The sequence below is a fragment of the Polyergus mexicanus genome, unplaced genomic scaffold (assembly GCF_030449975.1).
Source record: "Polyergus mexicanus isolate NDT 795.1 unplaced genomic scaffold, iyPolMexi1.0 SCAF_3, whole genome shotgun sequence".
NCBI lineage: Eukaryota > Metazoa > Arthropoda > Insecta > Hymenoptera > Formicidae > Polyergus > Polyergus mexicanus.
Window position 1 is genome coordinate 3770458 of NW_027223323.1, and position 27302 is coordinate 3797759.

At 35.2% G+C, this 27302-nt stretch overlaps 1 protein-coding gene across 30 annotated transcripts in view; it reads right to left on the bottom strand.

Annotated features, from left to right (window-relative positions):
• The window catches only part of LOC138932057 (longitudinals lacking protein, isoforms H/M/V), a 225842-nt gene that overhangs the window by 126864 nt on the left and 71676 nt on the right, over nt 1–27302 (bottom strand). Inside the window, exon 7 of one of the 30 annotated variants that reach the window (XM_070293557.1) lies at nt 101–594. The exons of 25 other annotated variants lie outside the window; for them this stretch is intronic. In XM_070293557.1, coding sequence (XP_070149658.1) covers nt 275–594 — 320 coding nt within the window. In that variant the 3' untranslated portion in view covers nt 101–274. Of the gene's footprint in view, nt 1–100; nt 595–1377; nt 1784–7124; nt 7624–12683; nt 12979–20026; nt 20331–27302 lie in introns of those variants that run through there. 4 more of the 30 variants (XM_070293563.1, XM_070293553.1, XM_070293579.1 and 1 more) reach the window with 4 other exon arrangements.

Here is a 27302-nt window from a genome sequence, read left to right on the forward strand (position 1 = left end):
AACAAACAAAACATGGAAATGAAATTTTGGTTATCGCGAAGATCGATGGAGTATCGTGAAAAAAAAAAATGATTTATTTTGTCAAGTATACAGTTAACAAAATGCTATATCTTCGTTATAATAAATTATAACAATTATTACAACATCGCCAATATCGCGCGATGAGACCGACGAGCAAGAACAAGAAGAACGATAAAACAAAGCTGTCGATGTGCGCGCATCACGAAACGAGGAAGGAACATCGAGAACGAGCGTGACCTCGAACGAGACCTCATCAAGGTGAATCGATGATATAGACGCGCTGACCGGAATGCTTCCTGCGTATATGTTGGCTCACATGACCCCGCTGTTTGCTGCGAGTGCCGCAGTAAGGACACTTGAACCTCGGGGTCAAACCGCATTCGTAACGCAGGTGTCGCTTGAGGCTCTTCATCACGGTGTAACCGTTACCGCACTTTGGACACACGTGATTACGTCGACCACTCCCACGTCGACCGCTTCCTCGTCGTTGAATCGATGTCCCCCTAATACTCTGGTTCACATCGGGCTTCGTCGAGTCATACAGGCTGACCCCATAATTTCCATACAGAAATACTGAAAACAAAACAACAGAACGGTTAGAAGAGAGAACGAAACTATTGATCGCGAACGATCGTTTAAGAGCCCGCGTCGACAGGCGGTGGAAAATATAATCTCTAGAATTATCGAGTGTGCAATGTTTATTACGCAAAGCGAGTGTTTGATGAAAACAAGCAGTTATTTATTATAATACATTTTAATAATTCAAATTGATCCGCTGATATTCTGTAAAAGATCCTGAAACAAAAGGTACATACATATCTGAGAAAAATTTTTCAAAATTCATTTCATATAACAATTATTGTAAATAATCACTTTTAACTTTTCATATTATATTATTTAGTATTATTCTCACGTTTATATATTTTTTTCGTGTAATTTAGAAATATATATTCGGTACTTTGGCATTAAAGATATATTTCTGGTTTGACATCTCTCTCTTACATCTATTATTAAAATATATACCGATCATTTTGACTTGTACAGACAAAAAATAATATCGTAAATACAATTTACATATCACATCGTATATTTGTTAATCCATTTCAAATGCGTCATCAGCGTGTAAAAAGTTAAATCTTATAATGACATGCGAAACATTCGACAAAAGACATATGTAAAATTCGCAAACGTTCGATATCGCGAAGAAACTCGAAATTCTTCGTCAGAATTTCTATGCTGCACATATATTTTTATAAAAATGACAACCAAAAATATCAACAATCCGTTGCAGAAAATAAAATTCTTAAAATATAAATGCATGCTAGTGACGGACAAGAGATAACAGCGTGATCAGAATTCTCAAGACAAGATACATCGCGTTGTTTATTGCTCTCAGAATAATCGTAATAATACATAATAACACTGCTCGTAATTGTTATCAAAACGTGTGGCGTTCGTACGATTCGTTAGGATTTTAAATTGACGACCCAGACTCTCTCGGCAGGATGCTTCTTCCTAATGTGACAATAGATCTGTGATGTTTGCTTGCTGCGCAGATCGCAGTAAGGACACTTGAATCTGGGCTCGTGACCGCACTCGTATCTGAAGTGGCGGTTGCGATTACTCTTCAAGGTAAAACCGTGCAGGCACTTGGGACAGTAGTAAAGAGTCTTCTGTGCTCCGCAGGGCGAATGCTCGATTCGTTCGGGCATCTCGACACCGGAACCTACGGAGCTCATGAAGGAGTCCATCATGTAAAGATCTGAAAAGTAAAAATCGATTTGTGAGACTTGATCCCGGATCGTCTTATTTCTGACTTTGGGCGCATGGACAAGTTTATCGTTCATCTACAGATTTATCGACAAGCGACTCACAATTTTTTCATTTCGAAAAAGTGAGAAAAAAAAGAGAAAGAGAGAAATTTATACATAGAAGGAGAAAGACAATCGATCTGCGATCGACAAGAAAATTTCCCCGAATATACTTGTCATTGGCCCTGGAGAACGATCGGCTCGTTAAATGTCAATCAAGGTGCAAGGATCATGGATGTAAAGCATACAGAGAATGCGGCTAGAGAATTACTGGCTATAGATTACTCTGTTCGTGATATTAGTCTCATGGCACGCAGATGGAATAATGAGGAATGTTGGTAAGGAAACTTGGTCGAAAAATGACAAGCACGTTTCTCACAATCTTGAATGCGCATGAAAAAGACATCCATCGTTAGTATCAACCGCAAACAAACATCGTATGTAGATCATCTACCGTGCACCTATAATAGATTCGTCGGGTAAGTTCGTATCTGTATGTTTCGGTTGAAATTGGACGGGGGCAGACTCAATTTGAGAAAAAAAAATCGAAGGTTGGAAATATCAGGGGGAAAATACTGAGGCATATTCGGCAGATTATATAGGGTGTCCAAACATCAATTTATTTTTATCTTATATTTCCACAGCGACGATATACGATCATAAAACATATCACGAAAAATCGCTATCGATAAACCGACAGTGAAAACATGTTGCGTTCCGAATTGGCCAAAAATTCGCGGGGTATTTTAACGTTCGCCATGTATCAAGCTCATCACGTGAACTGTCGAGTAGCTCCCGTGAATTTTGCATCGTCAAAATACACCCCGAACAGATAAGATTCCTCGCTCGCAAATTCGACATTCTAAACTCTCGTACGCAGAGAGAACTTAATTCGAAAATTTAACGGAATGTAAGTTCTTACGATCACTTCTACGTGCGACGACGGATTCGTGTCTAACACGTCGCGAATATATTTATCGAATATACAATATTTATATCGCTACACGATCGACAATTATATCACAGCAACAAAAACAGTCGGCCTAACGTATTTCGTGTCTCTAAGAGATTCTTTCACCGCGCTAAAATGCGAACGAAAAGGCAGGCACGTGATAATCGAATCTGAATCAGTGTTGCTAACTATAAGTTTTGAATTCCGTTATGTTCATGAAATTGTGCTTCATGAAAAAATTTTAAAAATAAATTAAATATATAGTAAATAAGTAAAATAATAGCAATTATGCAATTATGTTATATGTAACAATAACATGCATATATAATAAAGATAAATATAGATACAACAGATGAGTACATAACAAATAAAAAAAAACAAAAACGTAATAACTTTAATATATTAAATATAAAATGTAAAAACAAAGTATAAAATATAAATATAAAAAAAATTTAAGTAAAGTGAGTTAATAAAAGCCAAGCGCGATAAGTAGGTACAACTAAATTATTTGTAAATCTTTTCAATGATTGATTACCGCGTCGTTTTTCGCGCCCAGCAAGCGTTTTCGCATCCTATATGCATGAAATTGTAAAATCTTTGTTCATATATATTGACACATATAATTAAACTTAATAAAAAGATCAGTTTATTAAAAAGAAGAAATATATCACTTAAATTTTTTAATAATGCAGAAGATTCTTTATATTCGTTGAAACGTATATTTTTACACCCGATACGCAATTAAAATAGATCCAGCGGAAAACAAGCTAAGCTGGCAACACTGATCTGAATGTGTGACAAACGTGAAGAAGACACACGTGAAGAAGAACATATCTCGATTCTATTTTCACGATATATTGACGAGTGAATACACTCTATGTCATTGTTTGCTATGATTTTCTTGATATTCCGAATGTGCATTATAATGCACATTGCATTTGCATAAAAACTGAATCGTGGAAAAGGGCAACACGTGATTCTATATAGATTAACGAACGGAAAATGATTACGTTTGTTCCGACCGCTTAAAAACCCTGTTCTCTCTCTCTCTCTCTCTCTCTCTCTCAGACTTTCTGCCGTTAGTAACAATTCAGTCTTCATGACAAGCGCCTCGTGATCGCTCGACGCGTCTATAACAATTCCGATTCATCGATTGTAAAATCAACAACAATTCTTCGCTAATAATAATACATGCACCGGTCGCTCGCTTCCCGGCGTCTTACATTGAGCCTGATCGATCTTGATACATTTATATTGTACGTACGCAAATGTTTTCTCGTGTCCCATCGTCAATCTCACAACCTGAATCATTAAGTACACAGCTATATTTTAAAAAACATACTCTCTTAAAGCTCCTAATAATCGAAAGATTGCTTATTGAACAGCGCGCGAATGCCGGAATTCCGAATGTGCTCGTATTAAATGCTTACTCTTTGTTTTTTCGCGTACGTCGACAATTTCATATTGTCGAAGTCCAAGTATACCGCCAAGTATACGAATTCGCTATTATATGGATAATCTTGTCGTAATTTTACATCAACCACATCGGAAAGATCCGCGCGCCGGCTCATTAACTGCTAAGCATGGAAATATTTTTGTTTGGTAACGTGTAAAGACGGAGAGAATATCTGACTCTAGATAATACGAATCCCACTATACCAGCCGCTACAAATCTACGGTTCGTCGTTCCTTCCAGCAGCAGACCCCGGACGTAAAGATGCGGTGCGCAAAATACCGTCCGACAGACGACGTAGGAACCGCACCGCGCTCGTAGAACTCTTTAATGATTAGGGACGTTGGCGAGATACGTCTCCTCGCGCAGAGTCGTGACTCGCACGAATCGCGAGATATAAAGAATCTTTCTCGACAATACCAACACATCGCGTCCGAATTAGACACGATACTCGAATAACGATAGTGCCATCGACGACTCGCGCGCGAGAAGCGCCCTTTTATTGCATAAAATCTATCTATCCGAGAGTTTGAAAATCCTGTGGACAATCACATACACTTTATCGAAGCGCGAATGCGCTTTCCCGCATTCTCATTTCGGGCCGAGAGTGTTATTTCATCATCATTGCAGCAACGCTTCGCACGCCTCCGTCTCTTTATTTATCCTCCTACTTGAGATGCACCACGTAGACCTTCTGACCGGGATGCCTGGTCCTGATGTGGGACATTACGTTGGACGTCTGCTTGCTGCGGAATTCGCAGTAGGGACATTGGAAGCGGGGTGGCTGGTCGCACTCGTACTTGTAATGCCTGGTCATGTTGCCCTTGACGGTAAAGCAACGACCGCATTTGGGACAGCTGAAGGGCTTGTTGTCGGCGCTTTTCGGATGGTAAATGTTCCTCATGTGGCTGTGAGAATAATAATTCGTCATCGATACGGATAAGGAGTCCTGACCAAAGTCTCTATTATCGTTCTCGGTCTTAAAGCCCTTGCAAGACTGCAACGCGAAGTTGAAATCCAGAAGCGGAGTCGTAGCGTAGAAACCTGAAACTTCAAGATCGCCCGATTAAATCGGACGAAATGTCTCGCCGCGGGGCGAGAAATGTCGGAGAGGTTCAAGGGAGCCAGGTCCGAAAGTCGTAAGGAGCTTTCGGGCTCCCTTCAATGGAACAATTGGAAGGTTTACCAGATTGATATTCATGCTTTGCTGCATTGCGTAAATAGCAAGGATACCTTTGAGAACTGTGGGGGCATCTTCCTGACGAACCTGTATTCAGCAATGTCCACCGCGCGGGCTATGGTGATAGCAGAAGCGCTCTGTGTGACTTTACGAAACGCTATTTAAAATCTAAACCGCTAATTCGTGTGAATTTTTATCCCTTGTGAGAATCTAATAATAACTAGAGATCTATTCGTAATTGTAACGCGCCAGTTGTGCAGTCTTCACATGATGAGAGATCTGTTCTGCTCGCGTCTGGTCGCATACGTGTTAAAGGGATGTAAATAAGAATGGCATGAGTGTCCAACCGCTTGGCTAACAATAAGCCATACGTCTCAGCGGTGGACACGATAAAACTGCGATAAAACTTTATTTTACAAAACAATGTACAAGCAAATCGTGATTCTCTTACAAAGTAGAAGCAATGATATTTCTCTGGAGATCTTATATTATAACATTAACTATCCCATAGTTATAATCTCTTCCAATCATCCTTGGCTTTGGTCTTCGTTTAAGTCTCCGCTTGAGTCTGCGTGTCGAAGAATAGTCTTTCTCAACACGAATGCAGCCACTTACGAATTTTTTTCTTAGTCATACAAACTTAAGATGTTTGATATGACAAAAAAAAATTCAAATCTTAGTTAATTTAGATAAAAAATTTTAATAAAATTGTATTATTTATTTTTTTACGTTATTTATTTATTTATAAACAAAAAAATCTATTTAGTACAGAATAAACTTAAACTTCGTAAAATAGAGCAATACATGCTAGGAATGCAATAAAAAGCAATAAAATAGAATTAATCCATTAATAAGAAATATATATTTGATTCCAACAAAATAACAAAAAAATAAAAAGATAAAGAGCAAAAGATTAATTCAACAAATTCAATTACTAAGCGAAAGATTAGTATAACAAATACAATACATAATACGAAATTCGATTATTATAGTTAAATCGTATGTGAAAGAAATCAGCGCGATCAAAAAATTCATTATCGCATATACACAATCGATTCAATGGCTTAAATTTCCCGTAAAAAGTACAATGAAAAATAAGTCTTTCTAGAAAAATAAATTATATTTTTAGAGATCTAACTGAAATATGAAATTTTATCTGCTCCAACAAAACGGAACAAATTATCTATTTAGTAAGAAAAATAGAAATAGCAGATTAAAGAAAAAGCTCTCCTTCTTTTGTTTAATGTTGAAATTTTAAGTTTGTTCAACAAAAAATTATAGTTACGATCGTAATGACTCGTAGGCAGGTGAAAGCTAATTCTATGGAAAAAGCTCAATTAACACATTTATTATTCTAATATGGAGCCCAAATAATTGCCATCTAACTAAAAAATAAATAATATAACAACTTTATATATAGTATCGATATTTTTAAAATATTTATAGGAACAAATAATAAATCCTAGTTTAATTCAACAGTAACGTTAATTTAACATTAACAGCATTTTATATAATTCCAGAAATTCGAATCTCGTATGTTTTTTTGTTTATTATAATTTGAAAGAAACAAATTTTGCGAAAATTGAATCACAATCTTTTATCAATATTTTACAGTTTAAATTTCATTATTTCAGCCAACTTTTATATAAATAAATTATATATTATAAACAATTTAGATTATACAAAAAAAAAAACAAGTTACTTATAAAAATGTGGCGATAACAACCGAGATTGAGAAATACTGGTCTCCAGTGACAATGTACGAAGATCGTGGTAGAAAGCGAGCCCAGTGGAAAGACGCAATTCCTTCGAGTAGTTTGAGATCAGGCATGGAACGGGAGACACACGCAATCTTCATGTCGTACTCAGAGCTTCATGTCGAAGATAAAAACCTCCTCTTCCGGATGTTTCTTCCTGATGTGAGCGTAAACCGGTGAGGTTTGCTTGCTACGGAGTCCGCAATAGGGGCACTGAAACCTCGGCTCGTGTCCGCACTCGTAGTTCACATGGCGGTCCTTGTTCCTTTTCAGGGTGAAGCCACGTCCGCATTTTTGGCACTGGAACGGCTTCATGCTGTCGGAGCTGATCTTACGCGTACGTATCCTCCGGGACAATTTCCGGGACCCCTCGGAATTAAGTTTGCCATCTGCTCCCGGTCGATACTTGCAGATCATATTCGGTCCGAATGGCGGCAACACGTGGAGCCCTGAAACACGGAGACGAAGATGCTGAAGAGCATGCTCGAGTGCGCGCGAGAGAGAGAGAAATTTTTACGATGGCTACATGATCGGATTCTCCACACAATAAGCGACGCATAAAAATTAATTATTAAATCTGAAAGATGCTCCTCGCGACGTGACCTTGTATGTACTCAGCATTTCCGTCTTCGTCTACACGTATTGTAAATAGCTTATATCAAACTAGACGCATATAGTACAATATGTTGATCTTACATTAAAAAGATCAATATGCGATGATTGTGTCGACACATATCTTGAAACACCAAGATAAATCACTATCAATAATATCTTTATTTATTGATGAACGGATTCATACACCTGCAAGTAGAAACGACGACAATTTGCAATCAATTGTAAGAATTTGATTAATATACACATTTCTTGATAACACAAAAATCAGGAAATGACACTTCTCTCATAGGACGAATAATCAAATCTTTTTTCTTTTTTTTTACAAATGAGAATCTTTAGTTGGAAGTCCAACTATGTACTTTATTAAATATAACAATTTTGTAAAATAATTTGTAGGGGCGAACGCTTAATCAAGGTCGGAAAATAGCATTGTACTTCCGATCGAAGAACATCGGTGAAAGATGAGGATGGTGAACGCGCAAATGACGAACGATATGCGTCTTTTGATAATTTCTTGTCGGGCAATATTTGCACTCGAATCTCGGCGGTTTCTTGCATTGATACCGTAGATGCGTCACCATCGACTTTTTCCACTTGTACAGATTGTGACAACTGGGACACTCGAACTTGCCGTTTCGCTTATAGGCGCTGATTTCGCATAAGCGTGGATAAACCATCTCGAGTCTCCTCTTCCGCCTCGGAAGAGCATCTGAAACCCATGAAAAAGAGAGATAGCATTTTAATAACGAATCAATTTTCGGCTTTCTCTCGTAAAGGATGCGTCCTGCAGAACGGTTGCCGCATGTCAGCAGATCTCCTTCGTCGATAAATTATAAAAATCAGGAAAAAACCGTTCCGATAAACATTGTTGTTACAAAGTCAAACGTATACTTGAAAAAAACGAAAGGGGAAAAGAAAGTATCGATCAAACAGTAGTTATCTTTATTGGCGCGTAGATCAATAAACATTTTATTATATCTTCCCGCCGTTCGATAAATGTCGTATAAAATTTCTAATATGTAATAAAATTAGCTCGAGTCGTATATATATCTTTGTAATTCAAAGATTCTTAAACCATAAATTATTAAAATTGAAATTCAAAAACGAGCGATAATGATGTCCTCATTTAGTTTTCTTATACATTTATTGATAAATTAAATTATTGATAAAGTTGATAAAATAATTTATCGATAAAATTGATTTGTTTTATTGGAAAGCTATCCATTTGTTAAACGCAGTTTGATATGTTTTATCAACATGCCATCTAGTCGTAAAAACATTGAAGACATTGATCAAAGAATTATCATGAAAATAAATCTATCGCGATTATTTTGCCTGGATTGGTACAGAATTATAAAAGATACGCATACAAGATAATGCGAACAAGATTTGTACGATTACTGTCAAAATCGTTGAGACATTTTCTTCTTAATAACTCACGGAGCATGTCTGACATTCAATATAAAAATTTGTTTTCTTGAGGCAACTAGATAATAAGATACTTGTTATTATATAAATATTGGGGATGCGGGAGTTACTAAAAAAAATCTCTCAATCATGTATGTGTGTGATCGATATATATGTATACTATTATACCTGTAAATTTTAATGGTTTAAACTTAGAAATATATTAACGTAAATGCCAAAAATTTGAATAAAATATGTACAAGATTTTTATAAAATGTTATCCAATCATATTTTACAAATTCTTCGAAAAAGTATCGTTTCATTTAACTGTTATTTCTCAATGTTTTTAAAAAAAATTTGACGAATAATAGCTTATATTTTATGTTCCATATAATAAATTATAATTTCACCGATACACCTGAGTGTTCAATTAATTATTATTAATTCGCGCATATCACATATTTTATAACGTAATTTCTGTAATATTGTATATGTTCATTAAAAATTTGTATATATATATATACGTATATTTTTTTTTTTAATTTATACATATAATTTATATACATAAAAATTATATATATATATATATACATATATAATTTTTAATTAAAATAGACAATATTATTAAATTTACATTATAAAATTACTTTATAAAATACAAGAGAGACTTTTTTACTCTATAAACATAAAGATTTAGCTTTCGCGCGCATAAGAAAGAAATAAGTTCAAAAATGGAGAAAAAAAAATGGAAAATTGTATGTATAAATCGTTATACATCAATCGTCTTCTCTTTTCAAAACGCGTTAAACAATAATACAATCGAGTGCGCGCGTTAGCTATACGTCATGGGTATAATTAAATAAAAATGGCAGTCGAATTCTCTAATTCGCTCGAAATGATTAAAAGGGCAGAATAGTTCGACGGTCTCAATCGTTTCGGGGTTCCTGCCAAGAGAGCTTCGAGTTAGTGACGATGTCGATGCAATAGAGCTCGCTGTCCGGATGAAACGTGCGTATGTGCGTCCACACGTGCGTGCGTTGCCGCAAATGATGTTTGCAATACGGGCACTCGAATCGCTGCGGTATGCCGCACTCGTATCGATAATGTCGCATCATATGACTGCGATGCTTATAGCTGCGGTGACACTTGGGACACGGATGGCGATAAGACATGGCCTTCTCGTCGTAGTTGATACGATGCTGCTGCAACGACCACCTCAGGAACGTATCTGGAAGAAGAAAGTTCGCAATTGGTTAGTCAACGAGCGTAGGTCAATGCACGACGTGTTCCTCGTACTCGTCTTCACCCTCGAGGACTCGTCGGTCACCAGGATAACGGGACGAGCTTCGCGACACTTCTCGTGAAAGAGCGTCACGCTCGATTATCCTCGAAGATCCCTCGTGTAATCTTGCTGCGCTATCGTCGAGAAGTATCGTCGAGAAATCTACATCAATGGAAAATTAACGCGACCGTCGGGATCATCGCGATGACAATTAATGCAAATCCAGATATCCAACACGGCAATAAAGATAGAAGATAAAAACATTAAGAGACAAATCCAAAGGTGAAGGAAACATATGGAACATTTCGACATAGGATAGAGTTACGTTTCTATAGATGGAAATATCTGTATTATATATTATATATATATATATATATATATATATATATATATATATATATAATATATAATACAGACAATACGCGTTACGAGTCCGATAAAAATCTGAATTCTTTCAAACGATGCATAATTCAGAACTATATACATCGATATTCGCTGATTACAGTATTAAATTATTTTGTTTATTAGCAACAAAGTATGAATAATTACAATATGATTGCGAATTATATCGAAGAGAGATAGATACAAGTTTAGGTACATACTTTTTGCATTATTAACAGCTTATGATAAGCATCAAAAGAAATATAATCGTTTATTATATAAATTGATTCAAAAAATAATAGAGACAAGAGATGTATATAAAATATATTATAAATTTATAGAGCAAAAACAAAATAAACTTGTGTTATTTCAACCACTCTGTTATCAAATAAATATATAGAAGCAAATAATTTATACAAAATTATCAACAAAAACAAAATGTAGCTCACGTTAATCGCATTCGAACATGAAATCATCGGTTTTCTCGTTTCGCTCGCGCACGGGCGGAGATCACAGATATTAATTAAATCGACTAAAAGAATGTCTAAAATCAAAATATCCTTAAAACGTCCGAGGATACCTATTATCTTAGGAATCTTCAAACGTTCAAACATCGAGTCAATAATCCCCCGTGTATTGTATAATACTTTCACCGCTATAAAACCCACACGCGCCTTTTTATCAAAAATTCGACGCAACATCGAGGGAAATGCGAGAGAAGAGCGCTAATTCGCTCGCGATCTTCAAGGACTCGAACGGGACTCTTCAGTTTTGCTTGGTGTCGACCGCGTAGACAGGTCGGTCGTGATGATTGCTCTTGATATGCGAGTAGACGTGCGATCTATGCTTGCCGGTGTAGACGCAATGCGGGCACCTGAAACGCGGCGCCTTGCCGCATTCGTACTCGAGGTGCCTGTGCAGCCCGCGATACCACTTGTAGGTCTTGCGACACTTGGGACATTCGTAGATGCCGGGCAACGAGGTGTTAGCCGTCGTTGCGGTCGGCCCGATGTGCAATCGACGTCGACGGCTGGTGATGGAAATGGCGGCGCCGTAGCAGGAGCGACTGTAGAAAGCTGTAAAAGCACAGGTATGTTCGTCAGTCGGCGGTTCATCGCGACGGGAAAGGACTGAACGGTAACACTTAAGAGCGACAATCTTTCAAACACGTGTTCTCTTTCGTACGCTGCTTTCGTTACCCCTTTTTTTTTTTCCCCGTGTAGCCCAATCTTGTCTGCGGCAACTCTTACCCTGAAAAATAACGGACGAAACGCGAGAACATTGTACATGTATTGGAATCTCGGACACTGCGATGATTAGCGATGGAGGAGACAAATTCCGAATGTAAGAAGAGATAATATAAGCTTACTGTCTCGTTAGGAAACAAAAATGATCGATATAGGATTACAAGCGGGAAATTTACATTTATTTTTTCCTTTTCTTACGAGATATAAGAAATGAAGAAGACTAGTGCACTCCCATACGAGCATAATATGTACATATCAGTTTGTTTTAATATGTTAAACGTCAGATCAGATTCACGTCGTTGAGTCTCTTATCGATACAATTGTAGGCACAGAGAAGTTATGGTTGTAACGAATTATTAAGCACCATCCCCATCCATCTAGGGGTCCATGTTATTTCTCGTTCAAAAACAAACAGCGAAATGAAACGCACAGAGTATATTATATACAAATTCACGCATAAATTAGATATATATATATATATATATATGTACATATATATATCTCATTCCTTCAATACGAATAATAACAAATTTATACATTGTTAGAAATCTATTCGACTCATCATTTTGCGCGAAAATCAATATTATAATAAACTCCACGTTTTCTTCTTGAAGTATATTTCGTTTACGGGTAAGCGTCACTGTCGAGGTCCATCGTCGTCACGTACATCCTGGGATGTCTCGCGCGCACGTGATTGTAAATGATCGAGCGATACTTGGCCTGCTGGCTGCAATAGGGACACTTGAAGCGCGGCGATTTGCCGCACTCGTACTTCTCGTGCCTCTTCAGATCCTTGCCATTGACGTATCGTCTGCCGCAGCGCATGCAGACGAACCGCTTGTGTCGGAGAGCGAAATACCCATCGGTGACACCTGAAATCGAAACGACCATTACGATTAGAAGAGGAAGACGAAAGCGCGACGGATACGAGGATTCATCGATCCGGGCTGAATATCCCCCTTTCACCACGAATACTTCAGCTTCACCTACCACGAAAAGAAGCGGTTCCTCGATCTACTCCGTCGTGGAAATCGGGTGGGTGAAAGGACACTCTACGGTAACTCAACTCGCAGGCATTTTATTGAATTTTCCTTCACAGGAACGAATGTCACTTTCTGTTATTTCCTGAGCATTGACAGAGGGCGTGAAATGGAACGGAAGCGGACGAAGAAAAGCGAGATGATGACACGTTCGAGCTCTCTGTTTGCGCTCGAAAACGTTCCAATTGGGTTATTCAATACAAGCGCTTGAAGCACAATGCCTGACCGGGATGATATTTTCGGATGTGCGCGTAAATGTTCTGCGTGAACTTGGAGGGCTTGTCGCAATAGGGACACTGGTACTTGGGCGCCATACCGCATTCGTGGCGTAGATGCCGCGTCATGTTCTTCTTCAGGGTGAAACCGCGGTTGCAGCGCGGACAGTAGTGACTCTTGTTCACGGAGTACACTTTGCGCCGTCTCCTGGCGGCGTTCTGACGAGCACCTGAAAAATTCGAAGAGCCAAGTTAGCGGCGGAGCGCGATTAGCTCTCATCCTCGCTCATGAGCACGCATGGATCCGTGTCGTTGAGAGTTGTATCGAGAGGATAATGATTAACGTAACGCGACGAACTCGATCCTTTGAGGATCCTTGCAAGATGGATGTATGAGTAGCTTCGGAATGAGAACAGTCAATGCCAATTTATGAGCGAATTCTCGCACAGTAGATGAGGAATGAGAAAGATTGATGTGCCAATTTATGATTGGAAAGAGCAAAGAGATGCAAAAATTCTTGCAGATACAAATCACAGAAAGTAACATGGATTGTTCTCGTTCCTGGATAACGTTATACAATATATTCGCAACAAACGAATGCGGCAGAAGACAAATCATCGGTAAAATCACCGTGATTGAAAAACAACATAGACGAAGCCATACGATTTATTTCGCAGAATTCGAAGCTCGAATTATAATCGCGCACTCATAATGTAATATGTAATACACACCAAATACACCGTGGCAAGTACACGCGTAAATGATCTCTCTATCGGACTCCATTTGTATTATACTTAATGTTATATCGACCGTCTACTTTTATATCTACGATAACATTGCATGCGAGCTTCGTGTTAGCTACTAAAACTCAGAATAAAAATCCGTGTTTAATATGAATACAGAATATGATGCGCAAAAATTCCCATATAATAAGTCCCATCATATGATTTCTTATCGTGTTAACATTGTAACGTTATTATATCCCATGTAAAATGATGAATAGTATCTTACATGCTTAGTGAATGCTGAGCGAACAAGAAGTATAATATATGACGCAATATATGAAGCTAACAAGAGTAACTATGGAACTCAAAAATAATGGAAAAATGTCTTATCATTATTATCTAAAGAGATAATTTTCATTTCAGCATCAATGCTGCCCAATTTGAAAAAGTCAAAAAATAACATAATCAGTTCGGAACAAGGTAAGAACTTTAAAAATTAAATTCCTGCGAAACAAACAATGCACTTGTCAACAAAGCTGCGAGTTTAATCGAGAAAAAATAGCATGGAAACTAAAGCAAATTTCAATAATTACATAATATCATCTTACGATCTTGGCAAATTATAATAACGGAAAGATAAACGAATTAATAATTACCGAGATATGAAACAAAAATATTATTAAATTAAAATATCTGTAAGAAATAATGGAAAATTTTAAGAGTGCAAAAGTATTAAATAAAATTTTAAAACAGATCTCCGGCATTTATGTTCTACATTAGGTTTATAGGAAATAGACCGTTGCGTGTAAAATTATATTACAGATTGCGTCCAAATTTCTAAGATTTTATTCTCTACACATATATATATATATATATATATGAGAGAATAGTTTTCGAGATATATTTATATTAATTAAGGAATATATTCTTTTATTCCTCCGTACACAGAGAGAGATACGATATCGCGTGTTACGGAATCGTTCAAAACATTTTATTTACACCGACCGGATGGTTCGGATGCCATCGTCTAATGTGTCTGTAAACGTTCGAAGACGAATTATCCTTTTTGTGACAGTAGGGACACGCGTATCGCGTCTGGCCGCATTTGTGTCTAAGTAAGTCCCACATCCTTCGGAAGCCCGCGTTGCATTTCGAGCAGATGTAGCTGTTCATCGTTCTTAAGTTGGGCCACTCCGACAGCTGTGTATCTGAAAGCAAGCCAAGACATTAGTATCACAGAACAATCATTTTCACTTGCAATCCTTTCTGAAATTAAACGACATCGTAACGCAGCGATATGATTCCGATATAGTAGTCTTATGTATTGTCTCGTATTCTAGTGTACAAAAAAAAAAAAAAATTATTCAAACGTAGCATCATATTTAAAATCTAATTATTTTACTATATCGTGGTATTGTAATTGCGTGCGAGATAATTCCGATCAATTTCGATTGATATCGAATCGCTCAGTACGCTTCGATGAGTCTTATGTCGTGTTTGATTAATAAATATATAATAAAAATAAATAATAAAAACTGATACATTGGACATACGATTACAGACGTGACACATGTGAGTGCACCTTGAAGGGCATTAAATTATCACGATTACTATCTTTATTTCCGTTCATGTTGTTTTAAGGTAACCAACTGACGTGCGCAATAAATACAAATTTTATTCGCTATATGTACAAATAATCAGTTACACGTTCGTGAGAACGAAATATCCGACTATGTTTGAATCATAATAAATTAAAACCTATCTCTATTTTATAGAGAAACAATCGTCCTAATGTCTCGCACAAGATTGCCTGACATAATGATTTACACCGTTTACTAGACAGATCACGGATTATTTTCTCTCACAGAAAATTTATACACAAAAGAACTGATTTCAACTATGCGAGAGCGATGATGGAATATGCACTATATTATGCGAAGATACATAAACGTGATTTCTCATACAACATTGTCGCGTAGTTATATTAATTATGTTGATTTTTTCCTTTGTTTTATTGAGGTAAACGATTCGCAAGCATCGTTAACGGATTAGATTGTCACCTGTATGTAGATTCGTAAATGATACATTTTGCCATGCGATTGAAGAGTTTGTTTCCCCATAAGAGCAATTTATATATAATCTCCTTCTTCTTTACATAGAGGCAGAAATATATTTCTAAACATATTACATCGTGTGTACATCGTCGAAAAAAATACAACTTCGTTAAAAGCATATTTAAATCTCTTCAAAAACGTGCGCTTCGCAATTTTTACTTACATGGTAGGAACTCACAATTGAGGAGGATCAGAATGTACTTTTATACAAATTTACATAATGCACACTTATCTCTCTTGCAGATATTTAGTCGCGTTTATAAACATTTCGACAAAACGGACAGTGTAAATTCTTTCACGCGAATAAAAAATCAAAGCGTATAAATTTTGAAAGAAAAACTTTTCTATGATTTCGTTGCTTTCATTCTCTTGACGAGCATTGAATTCAATAGTAATGAAAAGAAATAACTACAAATTTGTAAAAAAAAAAAGGCACTGAAAAAAAAATTACTTTAACCTTTTTTTATAAATTGTAACCTAGATGCACAATATGTATTCTTTATCAAATTTATTAAAACTTCACTCTCTTTTGTTTAATTAAATACTTTCTATACATATATTAGTAAATAGAAGGATGAATATTAATAAATCTATATTAATATTCATATACTTCTCTATTCAGACTTAAAAAAATTATAAACTTAATTAATTATAAATGCCCAAGAAACTTCCATTCGCATTTAGGAAAAGCGAAGTTAGATGTATTGTATGATCATTTAATTTAATACTCTCTAAAGAGCAAAAGTTGAAGTTGTATAAATAATATAAAGAAATAAAAAAAATGATAGGATGATGTAAATGTAATTAAGAATCAAAATGTTTTACTTTCATTTCACTTTTACAGCTACTCGCGTCACGCGCGAAAATCTCTTCATTTCACCCGCACAAATTAGGACGATTGCCCGATGGCGGACGACGAATCGTGTAAGGAAGAGGTATACGGACGAGACGATTCTAATCTATCAACGTACACTGGTTTTCCATCGTGCCGCATTCGAATGTGTTTGTAAATGTTCGACGAACACTTGTCCCTCTTACTGCAGTAAGGGCACTTAAATCTTGGCTCTTTTCCACAGTCGTACTTCATGTGAGTCTTCAGCGTCTTCTTGTATGTGTAACCGGCGTTACATCTGGGACAGTGGTATGCCATCTTGCCGGATTGCCAGAAGGGACCGTTTTCATGCTTGACCTCGTTTCGACTATTGCCATAGTTTGCTCGCAGGATGTCCAGGATACCGGCGTCGTAGGGCTGCAGGAATCGTCCTACAAACAGGAAGAGCGGGAGTCACGGTTAGTCGGGATCGCGAACACAGATTGTGCGCGATGTAGCTCGGCCAGAACGGAAAAGAACATAACGGAAGACACGATAAAAGAGAGACGAACGAAGGTCGCAAACGCGAAGAGACCCACGATGTCGCGAATGCTTTTACAAGCGCGAGGGCGAAGTGGCAAAGTGGAACAACAAGGACGAGATAAAACAAAGGTGAAATCTGCAAATCTGGCTCACCAAATGACTGGATAAAACGAGGAGAAATGCCCTGAGGTAGAAAGGAGATAATATCGCAGTTAGTTAGATCTTATTATCGTGATCGAATGTCTAGGTCCGCCAGAAATTCTATATCCATCGGAAGCTAAGCGAAGATATGACGAAAATAGGCTTTTCGTTATACAGATTCCTCGCGTAGCGTAGCTCTTTCATCTGCTGATTCGCCGAGATAAGGTGAAGATCGCGAAATAGGGAAGATGGCTGCTAATAATTCAGTTGATTGATGGAATGCCGTTTATTTTCCGCGCGACACATCAACTTGGACGTTAAAGCGCTCTTCCTAGTTCAATACAATCTATACGCATGGATGTTGCTGCCCTTGTGATATTGACGGATATGCCTATAGGTATTGGAAGACTTCCTGTCTTTCTTTCCGCAGTAAGGACATTGAAATCTCGGTTCCTTTCCACATTCATGTCTAAAATGTGTCAGCATGTTGCCCTTTTTACTGAACGAGCTGCAGCATCTCGGACAGGAATATCTCTGGCCGTGTTCATTGTTCTCCACGACTTGACGACTTCTACGGAACACTGGAAAAGAAGAAACAAATCGAATTCGAGGTCAGTAAAAACATCTCTACAAAATATATCGACGTGTCGAATAAATAAGGCGAGATCTCAGGAGGGAAAATCAATCTTCTTTTTTCAAAAAAAGAAACTTTTCGCTATTAATACTTATATGATATCAAATTGTGTCGTATTTGACAATATGTTTTAATATATTTATTACAAAACCTTTCTTCTATATTTTTTTTCTATTTTATGAAATCAACTAGGAATCTTGTCGCACTTAGGTAAAATATTAAATAATAGTTCTTAATATAAGCATCGTGTAATTAACGTAATCTTGATATATAAAAAAAGATGTATATTTAAATAAGAAATATATTGAAATAAGACACAATTTTTTTATATATAATTAGATAATAAGACAAAACAAATAAAATAAATAAAACAAAAATAAAGCCAATACTCTTACTATATATATGATTATCTTAATTAACACGATTATGAGATTAAATTTCAAAAACTCTCTTCAATATAACTTAAATTACTTAAGAATGTAAAATATAAAATATAAGAACAAAAGAATTAATAATTTTTATTGGCATTTACCTTTGTAAAGATTATCTTTATTTTTACCTTTCGTTTTTAGAAAAACTACTTGTGTTGTGTTATTAATAAAATGAATATATAACAAATACAAAAAGGAGATAGTAAACATGTTACATTTTTATATATTATTTTTCTCTTTGATGATTTTGCACGAACCAATTCTGAAACCATCAAACCTGAAAAAGAGAAGTATAAAAAATTTCTAATTGCATAAAATTGTCATCTGAATACTTTTTTTAAAGAAAATTAACAGGGAGTGCAAAAGGGTAATATCGCTACCTCTTCATATATACAAACAACAATTTTTATTGTTTAAACAACAACTTTAATTTCTACGAAAGTATAATTATAAGTTTACAGCGTCGTATTTCGTAATGCAAATTTTTGCCAAAAATGTACGCACAAACCAAAAAATTGTAACTTACATAAAATTTTGTTGTTCTATAACATTTCCAAATAGAGAATATTTGAGGTGCAAAAAAAAACAGTACATAATATATGTATAATTATATGCAACCAAGCAAAGAAAATAACTAATTATTATTAATTGTACTATATATAATAGCATCTTTGCGGCTTTTCCAATCAACGAAAGTAAAATCGCAAACATAAATAATAGAAATTCGCAGTATGTACGATGTATTTCACAAAAAAGGTATATATTATAATTTTTTTTATTTTTAAGAAAAGTTTAAATAAGATTATCTTCGATAGATATCAACCTGAGCTTATATATAATCAAAAATAAAATGTGAAATAAAAGAATCAATATAAATACGAATAATTAAATACGTTATAATATATATATATATATATTATATATAACACGTGTCAAAAAAATTAAATTCTTTAAAGAGTTAATATTATATCTGAATTATCAAGTTTATTAATTAAATATCAATTAACCAGTTAGACTAGTTAGCAAATCAGTTAGTCTAACTCGCTAATTCTGGTATCGATAGCCTCATATTAATATAGTAATATATTTAATCTATAAATCAAGACCTCTAAATATATTTAAATCAATAGGGAAAAATTTTTCAAATCCGCAACAAGATGAGGTCTCGCATATTTCTTTTGAAATGCGTGTATATACATGTCTGATATTTCGGGATTAAAGCGAAAGTAATAAATATTCATAAACTCGTTCAAGGCGAATAGAGGGAAAATTTTCCTCTCGTAAAAAAAAAATTCTTCGCTATCAACATTGTGTCCTGTATCCTTCTACTGCAATTTCGGCTTGAAGAAGGGCATGTCTTTGTGAATCCTTCGCACGTGCTTGTACACGTTTGAGCTGTACTTGGATTGGTAGTCGCAATAGATACATCGGAAATAGCGACTTTCACGATGATCGCCGGGAGATCGATGATGCCGCACCATACAATTCTTCGGCGGAAAACTATGGGAAATGGTCGAACCGGTATAACGTGGATAGTCGGACCAGCCGTCGCTGTAGAGCATGGATCTACCTGGAAGAATTGTTATATAGGATCAGAAGGATTGAGCGAGCATTTTTTTGTTTCGAGCTTAACGCTCTCATTAATCAACGCCTAGACATTTCAACACATATGTGATTCAAATTCAGATCCCGATTTGGCCCAAACACACACTTCTGATCTGGAAGATGCATTTATCGTCGTTATACACACAAAAAGGCACTCTTCAGAAATATATAAATAATTTGCGAGATATCAAGCAAAAAACACAAAAAGCAAATCTACGCTCGAACCGTCAGTGTATTTCGAGGAGCGAAAGAAATGATATCGTTTTATGAAGATTAACATATGATTTAAAATTGAAGCAATTCGAAGATTCTCCGAAAAATTTAATTAGAAAATATTAACTAAATGTGCGATTATCTTCGTCGCAATTCATTACCGTCCTGTTACAATTTACTTCGATCGATTCAACCTTAATTGGTGAAAGAATGCATTTGCAATAATTGAATAAGGAATTAGCCATAAAAATGCAACATAAAAACATCATGCGCATTATAATGTAATGTTTATAAAAATACAAACAAATCTCAAACAATTGGTTAACTAAACATCTTTTATCATCATTTAACTAATGATTCGTTAATTACAAACATATTCGAATACATATATATATATATATATATATATATATATATACATTTATACTTATATTTATATTTATCTATTTATACATATTGATATAAAATGTTATTACAGTGTACACATACTAGTCAACAATCTTTGCATTTATTTTTAAATTTATCTTTGGTCACTCAATGTTTCCATTTTTCCATTTTTCTTTTTCAAGTAACGCAGCGTACGGAGAAATTCAAACAATTAATTTAACATATTATAATATTATAACATGTTATAAATATATTATTGTATTATAATATTCATAACATTATAAGATGTACAAAAAATTGTATATATTATTAAATATATGCAATTATTATTTACTAAATTACGTGTACATTTCAAGAAATATAATATAAAAAATAGAAATGTTTATAATTTCACGCTTTCATATATCTGAGAGAAAAATTAGACAAATTAAAATAAACATATAGAAATTCAATATTTCAGTTTCTAATATCGAGGAGATATGATCTTTTAAATGTGGAATAAAATGTAAAACAAGGCAGTTAAATGCAAAAATATATAAAATAAAATGTACAATGAATTAAAAGATACAAAATAAAGAATTCAAAATCTTGATTCTTAAATTAAAAGAACCAAGATTTTTAAATCTCAATTATTTGGAACAACTAAATAAAGTCAGTTCTTTAAGAGAAAGGAATTTTAAAAATAACTTCAGCAAGAATTTCTATTATACAATCCCGGATATCGAAATTAAAAGTTTGCCTTGACAAAATGTATTCTCAATACTTCTTTTTAATTTGTCTATTTATTATCAAAGTAACTCTAATATTGGCAGACATATTCTCGTGTATTATTCGCGAGTATTCAGAGGAGTTACTTCTCCTCGTATTATCATAATATGCATATTTATGCACATGGTTTGCTTACTTTTAATATTTCGATTTTATCGCAAGATGCATAAAAAAAAATAGGATGTGGATATATCTATACGGATCTATATATGTGATCTATATATTGAATCATCGCACATATATGCACATATAATGTAACTCGCACATTCGGCATATAACTCTTTTATCAATTAAATCAATCAAATCGCGTTTTTTATCTAAACAACTGAACAAAATAATTATTAGAGAAAATAACTTTCAAAATAATATTGTATCAATATTATTTAAGTAGAAAAGATTGTCAACATCTATTCTTACACATAAAAAAAATTAAGAACTTTTAATTTTTATAAACGATACCAAACTGTAATTTCACAAATGAAGAAAATCGTGATAACGATTCTTGCAATTCTTACGCTCGTAATAAATAAATAAATAGTTTCTCCAACCAAGCAGTTTAATTTGATAAAATAGACGCACCAAAAACTGTACTATCATATATGTATATAACATGTACAAATGTGGACTGATCAAAAAAGAAATAATCGATAACATTGTGACGGCCATTTATTATATCCCCATGTCGCGATGTTAAAACGAAGATCTCCAGGACGACGTGCGACTTTGAAACAGCTCTGCTGTTTTTAACTGTTTCTTGCGTTATTCTTATATTTCTACTACATAATAAAGTGTTTCACAAAGCAAGTGTTCTTGGGAGTGTAGTTGTGTCGCGCGTGTTCGATAGCTCGATCCGCGGACGTAACAATATAATTCATAGTATATAATATATTAAGTGATATTTTAAGTAATAAATATAAAATTAAAAATATTACGCGCACGTTTGTTATGATTTATATTTTATCAAATTAAACAGTCTCATTGACAAACAATTATTTATGTAGATGTAAAATTAAAAAATCAGTTGCATGTTTTTCTTGCTTTCGATAACATAAATCATAAATTGAGATTAATATTTCGGGATGTAAATACTGCTAATCCTTGATAAATGATAAACACAAATGGAGCATAAAGTATGAGAATTAGGAATGTCAAAGTGTCACTGTTTTCAATTCTTTCTTTTATCGCCTGTTTGATGACAGTTCTACAAATTGGATACATTAGATTGAACACACAAGTTAGCACACAATTCCCTGGCATATTAAGGAAGATTAAAATTACACTATTATTATGTAACAAGAGCATAAAATATCAATTATATCTCATAGTAAAGAGTAAAGAATTTAATTCAAAAATTTAAAATAACACAGCGCGTGTATGTGTGTGTGTGTGTGTGTGTTTTTGTTTCACATTGACTTAAAAAAATGAATCGTAATATGGAGATCAACATCATTAAAAAAAACGTAGAAATGATAAAAAAAAGAAAAATATTTTCTATATTTTTATATTTTTAATATATTTTAATCTGTCGCGATAAATGCCAAATCTTTAAAAAAAAAAAAAAAAAAATAGATTTTTTTTATGGCTGCTCAAAAAAATGTTATACATGATGATAAGAATGCTATTCATAATTTACTAGAAACTTCAACACACATTCGTAAATAAGACATTAAATTAACATTATATATTGTGCGTTTCAAACAGATTGACAATATATACATCGCGTATTTGTACAAAACTTAGGGCTATTAGTTTCCAATATATTGTATAATCTCAACCCTTAATAAGATACGTGGAGTCTCTCAGTCTTTGAAAGTTGAATTTTTCTCTTCTAGCTGATATTTAAAATAAATTTTTCTTGCATTTTTTGTGTGTTCCTAAATCTTTAAAAAATCTGAAGAAATAATTAATATTCCGTTCGGAATATCGTTTTAAAAACATAAGATAAAATGTGCCTGAGAAACCCCTTACCAATGTGTTATCAGTAACCAATTAAAAATTAATCGCAGAGAATGCTTTAAAATATTTATATCTATGTTTAGTATGTACCAAAAAAATTACGTAAAAAAAAATAAAAATGACTATATCTGACATAGACAGTTTACATATGTACATATCTCGTTATAAATACATATTTATATTCACTTTACATTACAACATAATTACCTAGCGAAACTTGATTAATCGACTATGCGACAAATATGCTAATCTGTTCTTCTAATTCATAATAACAATTACTTTCCTTTATACGCGCATTTAGTTGTCATAAATTAAATATAGTAACTACGACGTAGCGCGATAAAAACGTTGTTATTTTGATCACAAAGACTCTTGCGAGTCACGCATAACCATTTTTTATTGTTTATTTTTTTCAAGAAAAATAAAAAAAGTACTCAGATTTTTTTTCGATAAAAAACTCAGGAATAATTATGAGTAAAAACTTTTGTGATTAAACTCAAATATGAAATACATTTCTTATTTTATTAATTTCATAAAAATTTAATAGCTAGCTACCCGAGAAAAATGAACATAAGATCATATACGGCCTTATATTATATAATCTTATACAATCATATAAGTATATTTTTTTTCTTGAGTAGCTTTTAGCTATACACGTAAGAGGAAAGAGCTCTCTTGCCAAGAAGGATAAATCCGACTTTCCCTATCCGCATATAAATTTTACAGATTAGGTCAGTCTCCGTTTAGTATAATTTTACAAATCGCAGCTCCATGTTATGATGCTTCACCCGGATGTGCCTGTACACAGCCTGTGTATACTTGCTACGCATGTCGCAATGCGGGCACTTGAAGCGTGGCATGTCGACGCACTCCAGCCGATAATGTCGACTCATGCCGCCGGAAGTGCGGAAGGTGCGCGCACACCTTGGACAAGGAAAACCGCGCCGATTCAAGGAGGTCTGAAGTCTGAGCGTATGCCGGGAATTCCGTACTGTACCGTGATACTTCTCCAAGACGATCGGTCTGAAGCCTGCAAGCATAAATAGAGACGGAAATCGTATATTAGAGCAATGATGTGCGACCGATCTCTTAACAGCGGGGAGAATTCTAGAAGAATTCAAAGGTAAGAATGGGAATGCGCGATGGGAGAGGAACTTTCGAGATTTTGCCTCCTCCTCGGGATCAAAGATTACCTTGATCTGGGCCTTATCTAAATCGAAACGATCAGATCTTAAATCGTATCGGCTCGTGACAATCATAATAATAAAACGCCATAATCTTTTCTGTTTTCACAAAATATTCGAGCGTACAAAATATACAGCGTACTCTTTCGGATAATCAACAGATTATCGCCGCACAATTCTCGTTTCTCCGTGCTGTATCTCAATTTACGAATAGGTATACACGATTTCATCGATCAATCTTCGATAGAACTCCGAGGAGCAAAATGCCGGTTAATGAAGAAGATCTCACTCTTCTCAGAGCACGCAAGTGAAACGGGCATTTCGCTTTCATTTATTCTGAAACGAGCAATGGATATATATCTTAATATCGTACATATCATATACGAGCGTTCTCCATGTGAACTACGGCGCGTTCGAGACCGGATTAGTAGAGCTTGTTCAGCGTGACCTCCTGTCCCGGATGGAGCTTCCTGATATGATTATAGATCGAATGGGACCATTTGCTGACGTGGCCGCAATAGGGACATTGATACCGCGGCAACGAATCGCACTCGTATCTATAATGCCGATACATGGAGTAGCTCTGTGAGAAGAATTTCTTGCATTTTGGACATTGATATTTCCGGTTGGATGAATCAATCGCGTTCTCCATCGCCTTGTTTAACTGCTGCAATCGTCGCGGCAACATCTGGGTTTGGTCTCCCTCGGTTGGCTCGTTGTCCCATAATTCTGAAACCGATATCATCTCGCGTTAATAATCGCTTGTATTAGTAATCGTTGACACGTTAATACGCGACTACCAATCGCAAAACACTCTACATAGAAAAAAAAATAAGGGATAATCCCCTTCGTAAAAGCATTTGTACATTTGAGTACAAAATTGATACAAACGCGAAATTTATGCTGTTTGACGCAACAAATAGATTGTATTCTTTCGATAGATATTAATCTGTCTCCCCATAATATTTTTCGAAAATTTATAACAGCAAGGCTGTGCCAAAGCCTTAAAAGACTAGTGTATATGTATATATCCTTATTATTTAACATACTTGTTGCAACGGATGTAGTCGATATTTATAACGTTCCTGACTTCTTCGTCGTTGTATACATATTTATTTATTAAGGATTTTGGAAAGTTGCACCTCAAGATTGCCTAGAAAAAATTCTGTAACAAGACACATTCGTATAGTCAATTATCAGTACTTATTATTCGGATTAATTGTGATGCAGCTTTCGCGAGTTCACCTAAAGTTCGTTACAATACGCTAGAAAAATAAGCATAGGTTCCTGGTTTGCATTCTTAATGAAAATCTGTTGCTACAATATACTATACACAGCATTATCGTCAAAAAGTTATTATCTGAATAATGAAAAATACTAAAAAAGTTCTTCTTTTTTAATATTCTTTATTTCTTTACATTTGACTTGGAAACGCTATATACAGTGCAGTCGTGAATCAATTAAAATTTATAAAATTTGATTCGAGAAAGAAATTGCAGGAACATGTAATTGCATTAATTATAATTTAGAGAAGACTCGCAACATAATATTAAATAAATACTAAAGCAGAACAAATCGCGGATCACATAAATATACAATGACGCAACATGTAATCTCTCTTCAGCGTAATTCGTATTGACTTCGATAAATCTCCAGAGGTTAGTCTCTTATACGCCGTAAACTTAACATTTGTACAAGATATAAATGCGAACGTGATTCTCTCTTGTCGAGTCAAGAGTGTCGTACTTGGAAAACGAAATTTTCACGTTAAAATTACAGAGGCCGCGCGAACGCAACCTGGTTACGATACCAGAAGAAATAAAACTTCCCTGAGACGTTACAAGCAATCCGATTTAACAATTAGCTCTGAAAACTTCAATCCCCTTCGTTCCTAACGAGTTTCTTCGCGTTGTGGCTCACGATGGATCTTCGCGACTTATCGCGCAAGCTCAATAGAGCTTGACGAGTGTCACCTGCTCTTTCGGGTGCATACACCTGACGTGCTGATAAATGTTAGAGGTCTTCTTGCTGCAGAGATTGCAGTACGGACATTTGTATCTAGGTGCCTTGCCACACTCGTATCTGTAGTGGCCGAGCATGGTATCCCGTCTACCATAGCCGTTGTTGCAATTAGGACAATGATACTTGCCCGTATCAGAGTTGTACTGTATGTCCCGCTTCTTCACATACTTCTTCCGACGCATAGCGTGAAGCTGGATTAGTCTGTCACCTACAAAAGATCGTGCTACGGTCAACATCGTCGTATGCTCGGGACGTGTCACGGAAACGTGTCTTCTGTTCGAGAACAAAGGCATCAGAATTCCATGCAGATGGGATATTCGCAATAAGAAAGAAAATAGACGGAGGAATAGACAGAGAGATAGATAGACAATAAAAGAGAGAGAAAGTGTAAAAGTGAACAAGAAAGA